This window comes from Anticarsia gemmatalis, chromosome 24, assembly GCF_050436995.1.
Source record: "Anticarsia gemmatalis isolate Benzon Research Colony breed Stoneville strain chromosome 24, ilAntGemm2 primary, whole genome shotgun sequence".
NCBI classification, from domain to species: Eukaryota; Metazoa; Arthropoda; class Insecta; order Lepidoptera; family Erebidae; genus Anticarsia; species Anticarsia gemmatalis.
The window spans coordinates 9,030,090-9,045,677 of record NC_134768.1 but is presented as its reverse complement, the minus strand read 5'-3'; the positions used below and the strand labels follow the sequence as shown (position 1 = coordinate 9,045,677).

At 38.1% G+C, this 15,588-nt stretch overlaps 1 protein-coding gene across 1 annotated transcript; it reads right to left on the bottom strand.

Annotated features, from left to right (window-relative positions):
* Positions 1 to 3,693: 3,693 nt before the first annotated feature.
* Positions 3,694 to 11,906, bottom strand: LOC142983517 (uncharacterized). Its single transcript, XM_076130443.1, has 7 exons — positions 11,767 to 11,906; positions 10,393 to 10,510; positions 7,646 to 7,716; positions 6,964 to 7,039; positions 6,249 to 6,395; positions 5,519 to 5,678; positions 3,694 to 4,233 (listed from the first exon to the last, which is right to left on the bottom strand). Exons 1-7 carry the CDS (start codon positions 11,860 to 11,862, stop codon positions 4,095 to 4,097), a joined length of 807 nt encoding a protein of 268 aa, XP_075986558.1. The 5' UTR covers positions 11,863 to 11,906; the 3' UTR covers positions 3,694 to 4,094.
* Between the last annotated feature and the right edge of the window lie 3,682 nt (positions 11,907 to 15,588).

The window sequence follows — 15,588 nt, the reverse complement described above, 5'->3', positions numbered from 1 at the left end:
TTATCTTTTACTAGCTGACACAGCAAACGTTGTTTTGCCTTATAAATTAAAAAACAAATGTCACTTAGGGGTATACATTTTGTAAATAAGATGTTGGCCGATTTTCAGACCTACTCAATATGCTCAAAATTTCATGAGAATCGATCAAGCCGTTTCGGAGGAGTACGGTAACTAATATGTGACATGGACGTTGTATATACTATATATAATAATGTGATATAGTTACATAATAGTTAAGATTTTCGCAACAACATTAATGAGATTCACCGATCACAAGTTTGGAAAAAAGACCCTCATTATAAAATCATTAATTAACGTTATTCCCCGAGAGCCTTGACAACAAAACTTTGATCATTAAAAAAATATTTACGAAATCTTTTGAAACGTCACAAAAAATCAACTTTTTTTACTTTTTACATGGCCTTAATACATTTGTTGGGGTCTGAAATGATTGATGATGGGTTCTAAATTGCCTCGGGCCGCCTGGGCCGGGTGGCCGAAAATTCGGACTAAGGTCTTAACTTGAATTATGGTCCAAGTTAAAGAAAAACGCATGAATATAAGTGCTGGTAGGTTTTAATGCAGAAAATAAATTTGTGTGGTGAGCACTAGTATCTTTTCTGGTTTAGTAAGTTTTAACAACTATTGTAATTGTCTAAATCTTTATCTTCATATATTATGTATGTATTTAGAAGTACATATATGTAAGTTTATCAGTTATTTGGTTACCGTAGTACAAGCTATGCTTAGTTTGGAAACAAATGACCGTGTGTGAGTTGTCCAATAACATTTCATTAAAACAAATAATATATTCATAGAAGACAAAATAAATGCTGACACTTATGACAGTCAATGATGTCCACATTCTATCTACAAAGTCACCTTTCAAAAGATCACCTGCTATTAGGAGAAGACCCTGATTTTTTTGAAAGATAACTTCCGCTCTTGATTCGTGGGTAAATTTTACAAACAACGAGACGCAAAACAATTATTGTTCCGTGTGGGAATCGAACCCACGACCCTCCAACGAAATGGTAGCGGCGTGGCGATCCAAACCACTACGCCACGGAGATAGAATATATAGTATTAATAACTTAGATTAAAAATATAATCCTTTAAATTATAGTTACAATACCATCAAGATACGATGACAAATACCAAGATTTATTGATAAGATATAAATATTTCTGATCATTATTTATTATATGACTAATTACAATTAATCAGTGACATTGACCAAAACTGAAATTGTTATAAAGTGTGTCATAGTGTTCACGACAACTCTTTGAAAGCCTCAATGCTGTACACTGTTTTCTACCTTAAATTACAGTCTTCTTCTTCTTGTCGTAGGGTTAGTGGTCAACTTAGTGTCAAAGTTGTTCAAGCCGCCCGAAGGCCTTTGACGTGGCTTAACGACTGTTATCTTAATGACAACAACCGGGACCGACATTTACGTGCCCTCCGATGCACGGAGACGCCCTGTTCAAATGCCACTATGCGGTCACCCATCTATGGAATGACCGCGCCAAGATTTGCTTAACCCAGACATCGTTAACCGACCGGTGAGCGCAACTGGCTACGGGCGCCTGATTAACACTGTACGTCAAAGCAGCAATGTACTCAATAGTGTCCATTCATTTGTTTACACTAGTTTTCAACTAAGATACGTGACACGCATACAGAAATGAAAACCATACGATATGAAATTTAATTGATGTATATTTCTTTTAACTTGCACCATACTAAATCACTCATATCGGACAAGCCAGCATCAATTTGTGAGCAATCAGTCAATATTCCTGTATTGTACTTTACTATTTATAACATACCTTCGTCACCATATACATCTACGGTATCTAATACATATAATATTACGCCTGTTATACCCGAAAATGTAAGCAGAGGACACGTTTCGCAGGACTTTGTCTATAGTGTCCAAGTGTGTGCACAATACACAGGTACACTCTACATTTCCTTACTCTCATAGCCCGGTGGGACGGCTAAACTGACAGGACCAGTGAGAGCTCCAGCCATGGTCCAGCGCAGGACCGACGGCTTTACGTGCTTTGCGAGACACAGACATCTATAACCTCAACTTAACTCCGAGAAATCTCTGAGAAATTCTTAACAGAAAATCTCAGACAAGGCTTTTAGCCCGAACCAGGTCTCGAACCCGGCACCTCTACGCGGCAGTCGCATACAGACATTAACACAATAATATTTTAAGCATAACCAGATTCAAGAACAAAATCTAATTCCCTGAATGGCGACGTTTATTCACAAACTTTTAACAAAGATGAAATTTTCTTATTTATATGCAAATCATTTAAACTCGTCGACCAAACGTAAACGACTTTTTTGTTACTTTTCAAAAGGGTTTCGGTCTCCATTAGGGTTTGTTTCGAAATTGATTTAAGTTTCTACTCAAAGTAGTAAGGGCCTTACTTAAAGTCGATTGTAATAAAGTTCTCCTGGCCGATATTTGGCGACGGAGGCCAGTTACATTGAAACCATACAACTAGACAGGACTTCGTTTTTATAGTGGTCAAGTGCCACAATACACAGGTACAATCTCTATACCCGTACTCTCATAGTCTGGTGGGACGACTAAATACGATCAGTGAGAGGTCAGACGCAGGACCGATGGCTTGTTTATTTAATACTGTAAGCCTCATCTCCATTTCACATACGAAATAATTAAAATAGACTAACCCTCTTATTCATAAAAATATATGAAGTTATGAAAGGCTTATAAAGTGTTTTGTTTCTTTCACTCCTTAGCAAAATGAAAGAGAGAAAACATATTATAGTAGCTTTTTAACTAAAATAGGTTTATAGTGTGTTTATGAATAAGAGGGTAAATCCATAAACGAACAATTTCATCTCGAAGAACGAGACTAAGGCTTTTCTGCTAAGCGTTTTTTTTAAGATAAATTCTATTAGTACTTATTAAATTTCATTTTATTTTTTGTACAGCTGCAATTTTGATGTATTGCCTTCTCAGCGAAAAGTGAAGACAAAGGGTGAAATAAATTATATTTCTTTTGTGATATTAATAAGAAAAGTTCAGATAGAACTGAAGCCATGTATCTAATAACTTTTACTGCTTATTAAAAAATATGATTAGTTCATTGACTTCTTAAGTTCGGAGATAATGTCATTGTATGGTTTAAATGTATTTTAAAACATTGTCGGCCATTTCATGTTTAAAGTAAGTACCAGTTTTGCAATGTAAAAGTGTCTGCTACGGCCTCCGTAGCGCAGAGGTTAAGGTGGTCACTACTGTCAGTGCATAGAGAGGTCATGAGTTCGATTCCCACACGGAACAAATATTTGTGCAATCCACAAATTACTGTTTCGGGTCTGGTTTTACTTTGTGTCGGTTGTTCGCGCAAATAGTCCCCTTGACACAAAAGCGATTCTTAGTGCGGGAGTTACCTTTTAAATAAAATAAAAAAGTTCCTTTAAATACAAGCAGACTCTCTATCCGTGACTCTCATAGTCTGGTGGGGTGGATAACTGACACGACCGACCAGTTAAAGGTCAGGAGCTCGGCCGAGGCTGACTCAAGCTCCTCACTCTGAAAAACTTATTAGGAAAGAAAGTAGTTTGGCTACACTCGTTATTTAAAAGCTTAGGAACAACTTTTTGTTCCAACACTACATACAATGGCACTTAAATAAAAAATAGTAATTATACAAAATATAATAATATTTATTGAATACTTACATATTTAGGTAATATTCTAATTACAATTAACAATCTTAAACAATACATCACAATATCAAGAATAATCATAGGTATACAATATGATAAGGTACCTGGGTCAAAAATGGCCAGCTGGAAAATATAGCCACCCGTAGCGCGATTCTGTAAAGTCGGTACTGTCGAGTATCGAAAATTTTACATTTAGAATGTACTGCCAAAATATAAGCGCATTCAAACAAACAAACTTTCAGCTTTATAATATGAATATAAATAATGTAACAAAGCTAGTATCAGTTAAGGTGAAGCATGCATGAGGTTTGTAATAATGGTATATGGCCATATCTTTCGGCTGGCCATACATGGCCGAGTACCTTATTATTCTAGAATCAATACAAGAAAATGGTGCCATCAGAATGGTTCTCTAATTTAATTGTCGGCGGTGGAGGGTCTCTCTCCAGAAGATACGCTCTGGCCTGTATCAGACCCACATTGGCGATGGAACAGAAGATTGATGTAATCAAGACCCTGGAAATAAAATCTCGAGTTATTACATCAGCATAGAATTTAAATATGAATCCCGCCAAGTAGAATTTAAATATGAAGTCGGACGCACGGAAGAAGGGTTCCGTACCAAAAAAAATATTAAAAACCACGTTTATCGTATGGGGATAAATAATTTTAGTATTTGTTGTTATAACGGCAACAGAAATACATAATCTGTGAAAATCTCGGGCTACCTAGCTATTACGGTTTATGAGATACAGCCTGGTGACAGAGAGATAGACAGACGGACAGACATACAGACAGACCGGCAGACATACAGACAGACTAAGTTACTTTCGCATCCATAATATTAGTAAAGGCATTTGGAATCTATAAAAACGTAAAGTATTATAAAAAGGCAGTTATAAATCGTTATTGACTTCACAGAAAATGCGCCTGGTCTCCGGGTTAAAAACAAGCCATATCGCTCACTTGCGACGACAATGTGATAATTCGAAAAATTCAATTTTCTTATATTTAGTTATTCGAAACCGCCTTAACGCGCTTTTTATTATACAAAAACGCGATAAGTATGTTTTTCTCCAAAAATGGCGGCGTAACGAGAGAAAGTGATGCAAATATCGCAGTGTAGCACTAGCGACGATCAAAAGTTTAAAAATGGTATATTGTAAAATTGAGGTTTTAGAAATGTCACATTATCGTCGCAAGTGAGCGATATACTAGCGCCCTAAAAGGTTCACGAACAAGACTCTTGGACGGTAAGTAGTTAGACTTGCAACGGTAATGCCGTACACGTGCCGTCTGCATTGCACCGAGTTATTCAATTGCGATTTTGTAGATTCATATGCTGCTTTAAGACCTCTCTTACCACACACGAAAATACTAACAATAGACTATGATAATTGTTTGACATCCATGGATAGATCAAATGTGTTAGAATTTAACAGAACATAAGCAAATGTATTGACGGCTTCGTGGAGCAGTGGGTATGGGGATCGCCACGCCGCTACCAGTGCGTCGAGAGATCGTTGGTTCGTTTCCCACACGGAATAAATATTTGTGCGATCCACGAATAGTTGTACTTTGTGTCTGTTGTTTGTATGTTTGTAAAAGTCCCAGCGATTTATAAGCAATTCTTACCCCCGGTTTTTGAGGTACATTTAACGGTAGTTTATCTATTCAATAGCGTTAAAATTCATATAAAAAAAAACGCTATTGAATAGATAAACTACCGCTAAATGTACTCAGAAACCGGAGGTTAGTGCTCTAAGAACATATTGGCCGTTAAAATTTGAACAATGCTTACCAGTAAGAGTATCCTAGCGCTGGTCCTGGTACAAAGAACCCTAGGGCGATGTACGACACAGCGAGATGGTCTTTTAACCCTGAGGTACTCCAGTAGATGCCAAACAGCAACAACACAGTCAAGCCGAGAATGGCGGCGATGCCATTCGACCAGAGGCACCCTGGAATGAGGAGATGAGTATAATTAGGTTTCTTATATCAGTATACTTATCAAGATGACAACTAGTTTTCTTGTACATGGCTTCTTTGAAATAACGTGTTAAGGGACAAACAATGTACAGCATAGTGGCTTTTAAATAGCTGTCTACTGAGATGCGTGATAGGCCACCCTCCACCCCCCAGTCCTGTTATATTCGAAGATATAGACAGAAGTTATAGGCACATTTCAGAATTTAACACGTTAGGCGATTGTAACAGAAAGTTTGGTAACGTGCCCGTTTTCGACAATATCAACGAAGATCGTTGTGCTCGGTAAATAGAGGAAAGCTGATGATGATGATGTTGAAATAGCAAATCAGAATATTGACTATCTCCGTGGCGCGTCTTTAGGTCGTGGGCTCGATTCCCACACGGAACAATTATTTGTGCGATCCACAAATAGTTGCCTCGGGTCTGGTTGTACTTTGTCTCCGTTGTTTGTATGTTTGTAAAAGTAACGCGACAAACGAGCAATTGTTAGTGCGGTAGTTATCTTTTAAAAGGAAAAATAATAATAAAATAAGTCTTCTTACCAGGTAGACCGAAGATAGGTTCAGTAGGATTCTTGGTAGCGTTTACGATGGCCAGAGCTGCCGATGTGACAGCAAAGACCAGTTGGAGGAACAGAATCACTAGAACACTCACGTAGAAAGCGTAGGATATAACTGGTGCCGTCTCCACTGAAACAGATGTCCACTTTCAGGCTCCATTCTACCAGAAAGGTACGACCTCCGTGGCGCAGTAGTTCCCATTGCGTCAGGAGGTACGATTATTTCAACCAAATATTTGTGCAATCCACAAATAGTTGCTTCGGGTCTGGTTGTACTTTGTGTCCGTTGTTTGTAAAAACCCCGCGACACAAGAGCAATCTTTAGTGCGGGAGTTGTCTTCAAAAATATGCAACTTAAACATTCCATAGATGGATGCCACCTTAATGTTATTTGGGCTGAACATCTCCGTGCTTTGGAAGAAGCCGGTCCGTTTGTTGTCAATTTAAATAACAGTCGCTAAGCCATGTCAAAGAGTTTTTGACGATTCGAACAATTTGGTCACTTGGTACTATTAACCACAGGATAAATAACGGTAACCAGAGATGTGCGAGTACGATGAAGCCGAGGTAAATAGGTGGCCGCATGTTCTTTAAAAAAAGCTGTTGTCCCAATCCCACTTAACATGAGATAAGGACAAGATGGAGAAAACCGAGTAAAACGAATAGGTTTTCTTCAAAAAATAATGTGAATCACTTACACAAGTTATTAGTATCAACGTCTGTTTCTGAAAGGCAGGCAGCCGAGGGTGTGAAACGTTCAGCTAAAGCTCTCACCTGAAAAATATAATTTTCTTTTTATACTACTTTTCCCTTTTAACTTTTGATCGAGTATTGCCTCCGTGGCGCAGTGGTTTAGGTCACCATGCCGCATTGCGTCGGGAGGTCGTGGGTTCGATTCCCACACGGAACAATTATTTTGTGTCCGTTGTTTTTACGTTTGTAAAAGTCCCCGCGACACAAAAGCCAATCTTAGTGCGGAAGTTGTCTTTTTAAAAAGAAAGTATATAAGTCTATCCGTAACGTGGTCGGTAGTTTATCCAAAGCCTCATTAAGAGGTATCGGATTCAATTCCTTGGTCGGGCTAACCATTGCGCTTTTCTAATTTGTATTAGAATATTCCTCAATAATATATAGTAGTGCTGGGCAATATAATTGGCCCTCGGGTTCATATTATGTATTCATACACGTATGCCTACACCTCCGGGTATTTTTTTTCACGCATACTGTCTCACTGCCGGGCAAGAGTCTCCTCCCAAGTCTCTAGTCTGACCTGGAAATGGTTTTCTAAACCTCGTGATCAGCAGTCGGATACACTACCGACCGCGCCACAGAGTCTTATTTTACAGATATAAAATCAAAGTAGGTAAACTAGTTTCTTACTTCGACTATTCTCGCCTCTGCTTCAGTTTTGCAACTGAGAGCACACGCGTTCAGTTCCGATACGCATGTCACTGAAATCATGAAGAAAAGTGTCTTAGTTTCAATCACACTACAGTGATGGTTTTATACCTATAGAAAAACTTACTAATATAGCATTTTTAGCACTAATACTCGCCGCAGAGCCTAAGCTATAGAAGTTAGAAACATGAAATTTTCACAAAGGGTGTCTTTTAAAACACAGGCGACCACAAAAAGAGGTTTTTTAAACACTCTCAGTGGGTAAAAAATGGGATGAAAGTTTGTATAGAAGTTCGTATTTTTGGAACTAGGAGTATAAAAAAATACTTTTAATAAATACGTATAGGGTTAAAATAGGGGATGAGTGACAGTATTTTGTTCATTTTCAAAATAAGGGTTAGAGGGAGGAAAAAGCATTATTATATTGTTACAGATTATTAATGAACGGTATTACAAAAAGAGTAATAACTTGAAATAATAACCCATAAACTTAAAATGTCGTCTCGAAGTTATTAGTTTCATGATAACGTTCAAAAACCTATTGTTAGATGAATTGTATGAAAATTTTGATTAAATTTCATGATTTATGAATATCTTTGCTTCTTAAAGGCTATACCTATACCAGAAGAAATTTCTTCTATTTTACCAAATAAAATAAAATAAATACAAGCAGTCACGCCTTCCTCCCATTGGGGTAGGTAGAGGCCAGAGAACGCCACTTGGAAATACGAACGCTCATAAGTATTTGTTAACTAATTGCGTTTAAATCATAAATATTTATTTAAAAATAATTGGACATCTAAAATGTTTAGGTACTGATTACGCAATAAATTCTTGTTTATAAGCTATCAATCTTTCAGAGCTATAAACTGAAACTGTAGCACGGACACGCCGGCCATTTTGTTTTAAATTAAAGTTGCTGCGTAAAAAAGTTTTTATGTCGGTCCAAGCGTTTATTTGCATGTAGAAAGGACCTTCATAAAACGGATTGTACGATCTAGACCTCACGTAATACGAATATTACGAATTGTAGCGGCACTGCTGACGCTACATTGTGTAGTCAGGCGCACGCCTGCTATAGTCCGACGCGGCAGTCGTCTCCGCGCACTCATTTAGTTAGGACATATATTTAGTTATTAATATGTAGTAGTTTATTGTAATAGTCTGGTACCAGAAAATATATATATCATGTATAATGAAGTACGTTATTTATCGCCACCACTCCGACGTGAATTGACAACCAAATCTCCACATTGGTGACCCCCGACAACGAAAACGCAACCTTCAGCAACGTGGCATCGACGCACGTGCACATGGCCAGCGAACAAGAAATAGCGCATGTGCAGCGTGGCAACAGCCAGCAGATAGCAAATAGCATCATGGACACGCGGACAAGCTCGACAATTACTGAAGACACGACCTTCCGAAGCAGTACAATGTGGCAACGAAAGAACACGCGCATGGTTAGCGACAACGAAAATCGCAACATGTGACACGTGGCAGCCAGCTTGCCGGAATATGGAATCGTCGAGAGCAATGACGAAGAGCAACACGGCGACACGGGCAGCATATACTAGGATATCCTGGAGAGGCGTACGACACTACGCAGCATGCTCCGAGGACGGTAGACGACGAGGGACCGGCGATGGCACTCTATGGAACAGTGCACGCGTCGAAGCCACTCATCACACTTGGAAGCGAGGATGGATACCGCTCAGTGTTGGATGGTGCACCCTGTCTTACCTCAGTACGGCCCAGTCATGTGAAAAACGCGGAATAAGATCGCCGAAAAAGATCGCGGAAAAGGATCGCAGAAAAGGATCGCGGAAAATGGTTGCAGAAAATGATCGTAAAAATTTTTGCCTTGTGTTCGTGTATAATATACAATATGTGTTTTTTTAAAATAGATTTAGCTGATGTGTTAATAATTTGTTCTTTGTATAAAGTATTATAATATCGTGGTCATTGTTTATCATTACTTGGAATTTTACTAGAGCTCACATAGCGTTCATGGTATCTCGTGTCAATATTGTCATTGTTAGTCAGAACGCAGAGTTAGCGAGATAAGTACCCTATGGTTTTGCTGTTCGTTATTTCTTGATGTGTTTAATGTTTATGTTCTTATACCATATGTATTATCAATGTCAACATTTTATAAATAAAATTTTGGTAAAGGGGGGAGTATTGTAGCGGCACTGCTGACGCTACATTGTGTAGTCAGGCGCACGCCTGCTATAGTCCGACGCGGCAGTCGTCTCCGCGCACTCATTTAGTTAGGACATATATTTAGTTATTAATATGTAGTAGTTTATTGTAATAGTCTGGTACCAGAAAATATATATATCATGTATAATGAAGTACGTTATTTAACGCCACCACCCCGAAGCACAAAACTCCACACATCTAAATAAATATCTGAATATATTATCCAGTTTTGTAGTTGCATAAATAGCAAATCTATCGCATCGGGTCTGTTTGCCTCTTCTAGTAAAAATAAAAAATACTAAATCAAGTTTTATGTGATTTCAACTTTCATGCGGTTCGCGTTTCATGTTTTTGTGCCTTTTTTTGGTTTGTTTTTTTATCCATCTGAAGTCAGTTTGTCAAGAAATAAGTCGTGGGTTCGATTCCCACACGTAACATAGATTTGACCACTTGCGTGGGCGGTACCAATTTATACCAACGATATTTATTTATTTATTTATTTATATTATAATATAAATACTTACTGTACAGTGTGCTAATATCAGGAGTGGCGAGCTCGTAGATGACCAGTTCTCCTCTGAACAAGCCATATCTGAGGCTACTGTCCCAAACCAAGGTCTCAGCCGTGGCACTTGACACCACCTGACAAGAATACCATTCATCAATGTATACTATTGTAAAGCTAAAGAGTTTGTTTGTTTGTTTGAACGCGCTAATCTCAGAAACTACTGGTCCGATTTGAAAAATTTTTTCAGTGTTAGATAGCCCATTTATCGAGGAAGACTATAGGCTATATATCATTACGCTACAACCAATAAGAGCAGAGTGCCATTTAAAAATGTTACAAAAACGGGAAAAATTCGCCCTATTCTCTCTTGTGTGTCGCAAGCAAAGTTCCGCGGGTCAGCTAGTGTTACATAAGCACACGATTACATAGAAAAGAAAGTAAACGTCGCACGTCAAGCTTCGATAAATTGGATCTGCTACCGTTAGGTACCGCGTAGGGTCGCGGACTGCTAGTTGACATTGCCTCGACCAGCAACGGACAAGCGTATGGGCTATTTCAGGTTTACCACAACCACGCGGCCTATATTCAATCCGTTTTATTATTTTTTCATATGGTTAGTGGTCAACCTAGTGTTGTGCGAGCTGCCCGAACGACTGTTATCTTAGCAGACAACTGGTACCGACATTTTGACCCGCTCAAATACTTCCATACAAAAAGTACGATTGAAAATGTGACAATGTACACATATTTTTGCTCAAGACTGTACAATGTTTGGTTACAAGACAAATTTTAGTGCAAGTATCATCCACGAGATGAAATTAAAATTCATAAAGCATATTAATTTCTATGACGAATGCGATTCGTTTCGCAAATTTGATACAGAATGACTCAATAGTTCGTTTCAATCAATTGGACATGCATCTGCCAATAAAGATAATGTTTTGATTGTGTAATCGTTTTGGAATCACCTACTTGACGAATGACTGCCTGTGGAAGAAAGTACGAGTGAAAATTTCTGTGGAAACTTCAATTCCCAAATCGGGCAGAAGACTATTGGTTCTTTATAATTTATAATATTAAATTCTCAATAGTAGACCGGAGTTTAGTAACGCACCCGGTGATATAGCATATAGCTTCTTCTTATCGTGGTTAACCTAGTGTCAAAGTTGTTCAAGCAGCCCGAAGCCCTTTGACGTGGCTTAACGACTGTTAGCTTAATTGAAAATCACCGGGACCGACTTTACGTGTCCGCCAAAGCACGGAGACGCGCAGTTCAAATACCACTATGCGGTCATCCATGTAAGGAATGACCGCGCAAAGATTTGCTTAACCCACAGTTTACCGACCGATGAGCGGTGGCTATGAGCTTCTTTTACACAAAGTTACTCACCCAACTGTCACTGGAAATAGCAACAACAATCAACAATACACACAAAACACTCAACAGAAATGCTCCGAAAATATATCCACGTCTGGTCACAGCCATTTTGGACGGTCCGTACTGTACTAAAGATTAATACAAGTATTATCTATCCATAATTATCAGCGATAACTATAATCAACTGATATCGCGATATACTGACTCAGTTTTCGGTATTTGTGATTTTGTCGTTTTAGAGGCTCTTAAATTTTATTAGAGAAGACTTCTCAATGACTCTGAAAATTTGGGTCGGTTGACGATGGGAACTATGTCTTAACAAGTCACAACATTTTATAATAAAGAATAATCTCCTCGATGAAGTAATTACTTACATCTTTAGCAGTGTTGTTATGGATATGAAATTTCGGATACGGAGTGGATACGGATATAGGAATAGTTACTATACCGGATACGGATATGAAATTATTTCGGATTATCCGTTAGTTTCGGATATTAGATTTTTAAATAACAGCCAAAATAGTTCCTACGACGGCCGTTAGGGGCGCTGATGAGATTCTCATACAAAATTTCGTGCTCATGCATGGCATGTGCTTATTATACGTAATAACATAAACCAAACATTGCACTGGTACAATAAGGACAGTCAGCTTTGCTTCCCATCTAGAAAACGTACGAGCGAAGTTAAACGACATCTGTTTACAAGTTAATGCTAAATCACTACTGCTTTGCGTAGAACTGACAGAAGAGTTTATAAAATCTAATATAATTTAATAAAATATCTACAGAACCCCATATCTCTGATTACGATCACACTTATCAATGAGTGATGCTACTTAAATACGTAAATTTTGTCAACTCGCCAATAAAGAAGTAATAAAATATTTCAAGTCATATAATACCTATCGTATTTGAGAAAGCTAAGCCTTTGTAATATTGGTTGGTTATTCCCCTAATCCAAAATTAATCATCATCAACTAGCATTTCTTCCAACTATGTCGGAGTCGGCTTCCAGTCTCACCAGATGCAACTGGATACCAGTAATTAACATGGAGCGACTGCCTATCGGACCTCCACAGCGCAGTCACCTGGGTTACAGACTTTCAAGCTTCTGACTACTGTTAACGACTGTCAAAGATCTTTGAGAAATGTCAAACGGGACGCACAGTTTAACGTTCAGAAGGTAGAGCCAATAAGAAGATCTGGCAAGATACTCCTGGCCACCCTATTTGAATCGTATTATTTTTGTTTTTCTACAACCCATTGAGATCCCATCCATTGAGTTATGCAAGGAGCTACTACCAATATTGCCCAACACATTTAGACACCTACTAGTCAGCAAAACATCAAATGGTACTTTTTAAAAGTATATTGGGACCATAATATCTACATATTGGTTTAGAAATCATAAGAAGCTTTTCAATAGCATGCTGTTGTGGTGGATTTTTTTTTTATATTGAATATTCTATTCACGTCGATGTATGCAATCTCACCATAGCCAGGACGACAGACTACCTCTTACTGTAGAGGACTTATAGACTTACCCGCTTATTCCTAAACACACTATAAGCCTATTTTAGTTAAACAGCCGCTATAATATGTTTTCTCTTTTTCATTTCGCTAAGGAGTGAAAGAAACAAAACTCTATAAAAGCCTTTCATAACTTCATATATTTTTATGAATAAGAGGGTTAGTTTATCTGGAGACTTCTCGTTCTCATTACCAACTTTTGAAAACTAAACAAACGATTTGGTTGATCTAATGTTCTTTTGAGAATTAATGTGAAATCTATCGTCATTACGATCTGCATAAACCGTATCAACTAGTGTGACGTACGACTGTAATATCCCAGACTGGTGTTACATAATGAGCTGCAATCTATTTGTGTGACCGTGTCGGATGCCTGTAGCTAACGATATGATGAGCCTCTGAATTTATATGATAGTATCGATAGAATGCTTCCAGTATTCGATTATAGTCAGACGTGGTAACAACATTGACAGAAAATCTAAAAAAGTTATTATGAAATCAAAATCATTTATGCAGTCGTGTACGTGTTTGATAGCTACGTGTATCATGATCGTTACCGGCGTAATGCAAACAGTCGCATCACTTGCATCCCAGGAAGATGAACGCACGGAACGCGAAATAACAACTGTGAACCAAGATCTACCAAGAAAACAGGATTTAGAAATACATATCGAGCAAATTGAGAACATAATAGATAACTTAAAGAACCATACACTTCAGCCTGATACAAATTATATGTTAGGCACAGTTATTATGAGAATTCATTTAAAAAAAGCTTTACAAACAAAAAGAGGAAAAATAATACCTGCAAATGTAAAAAGCAGAATTGACAGAATTTTAGAAAAAGCTTTATCGACCTCTAAAGACTTTTTAAATAGATCATATAGCCATTTTGGCGCAACCATATTAGAAAACTTTGACGCATATTTGCCTCGTCTACCAGAATTCACAACAGATTTGTTGCAGAAAATGATTATCTATTCAGAGGCGGACTTACGTGCATATTATAATCTTAGTAACCCATCGTTTCTGCATTTAACAAGGTGCTCACAAAAGCAAGATTCGCAACCTTGTTTTGATGCTTTATGGCGTATCCCTAAGAATTCGGACAAGAAGTTTAAACAGTGTAAGAAGCGCTTTACTTGCAAATATTTTGTGGATAACAAGACTGATGTAGGCTACTTTCTGAATCATAAAGTTCTTTATTTTGAAATGTTACACTTCTTCCGTGGTTGTACAGTGCGATCCGAGAAAAAAGATAAGGAAACAGTAGAAACTTTTTGCGCAAAGATTTACTACGAAGCGGAATTTATCGCCTATACTAACTACAAAGAGGTTGACTTTATGTTACAACAAATTGCGGTTTGTGCATTTGCCGGACACGCGCAGTTTTTGAGACGATCGTGGATAGAACAATTAGTAAAAACTCGCAGTTATCAACAACAAGCCACAAAGAATAGGCTTCTCTCTTCGACTGTAGCTCGAGGGGCGAAGCTACACATGTGGAGTGTGGCTATGGGCGCGATATCAGCTTTTATCAGATACATCATTGAAGCGTTTTATTAAATAAACGAGTATGCCTGACACATGGGAAAATCACTCAGTGCCGGCGCGAACAAAATGTGTGTTAAGCAAAAGATATTAATGAGTATCGCCAAAATCAGTGACTAAAAGTGTGATATTGCTGTTTGCGTTTTGAAAAGAGCCGTATACATACTCAATGCTCTAGCTGAGTCGTGGACCGGGCCGATAAGTTTTGAGAACAAAAAAAATAGTAACAGGATGAAACCTTTTGGAATAGGAAGAAAATATGGCAAAAAATATAGGAAAAATAATTTACGGGCGACTTGAGGTCGAGAAGGGGATGGGGGGAGCTTTTAAGGTTAAAAAAAAGTTTAACGCAATTTCCGGATAAACTACGAGTCCAAGAAAAAGCCACACTAATAATAATATTATTATTTTGTTAAAAAGCGAGTAGCAAGATATAACAGTGTGTGCCTGCGTATTGTCTGGTCGGTACCGGTTGACCACTCTGAGAATGTCTGGATGCGGACGGTTGAACTAGCATGTGAACCATTAGAAAGTATGCCGGCTGTAGAAACATTAACATCAAAGACATAGCCAATGCATAACATTCACTGGCTATTTGGAAATATCCTGGCCTAAAACTATATAAGTATTATAAGTTTTGGTTATAATTGCTACGTAGTTCACATACACGCTTAGCTACCCCGTTCAATCTTCCGTGGAGTCTGGATCGCTGCCATCTTTTTATCCACTGGGCAACTACCAGTAGGCATAAAA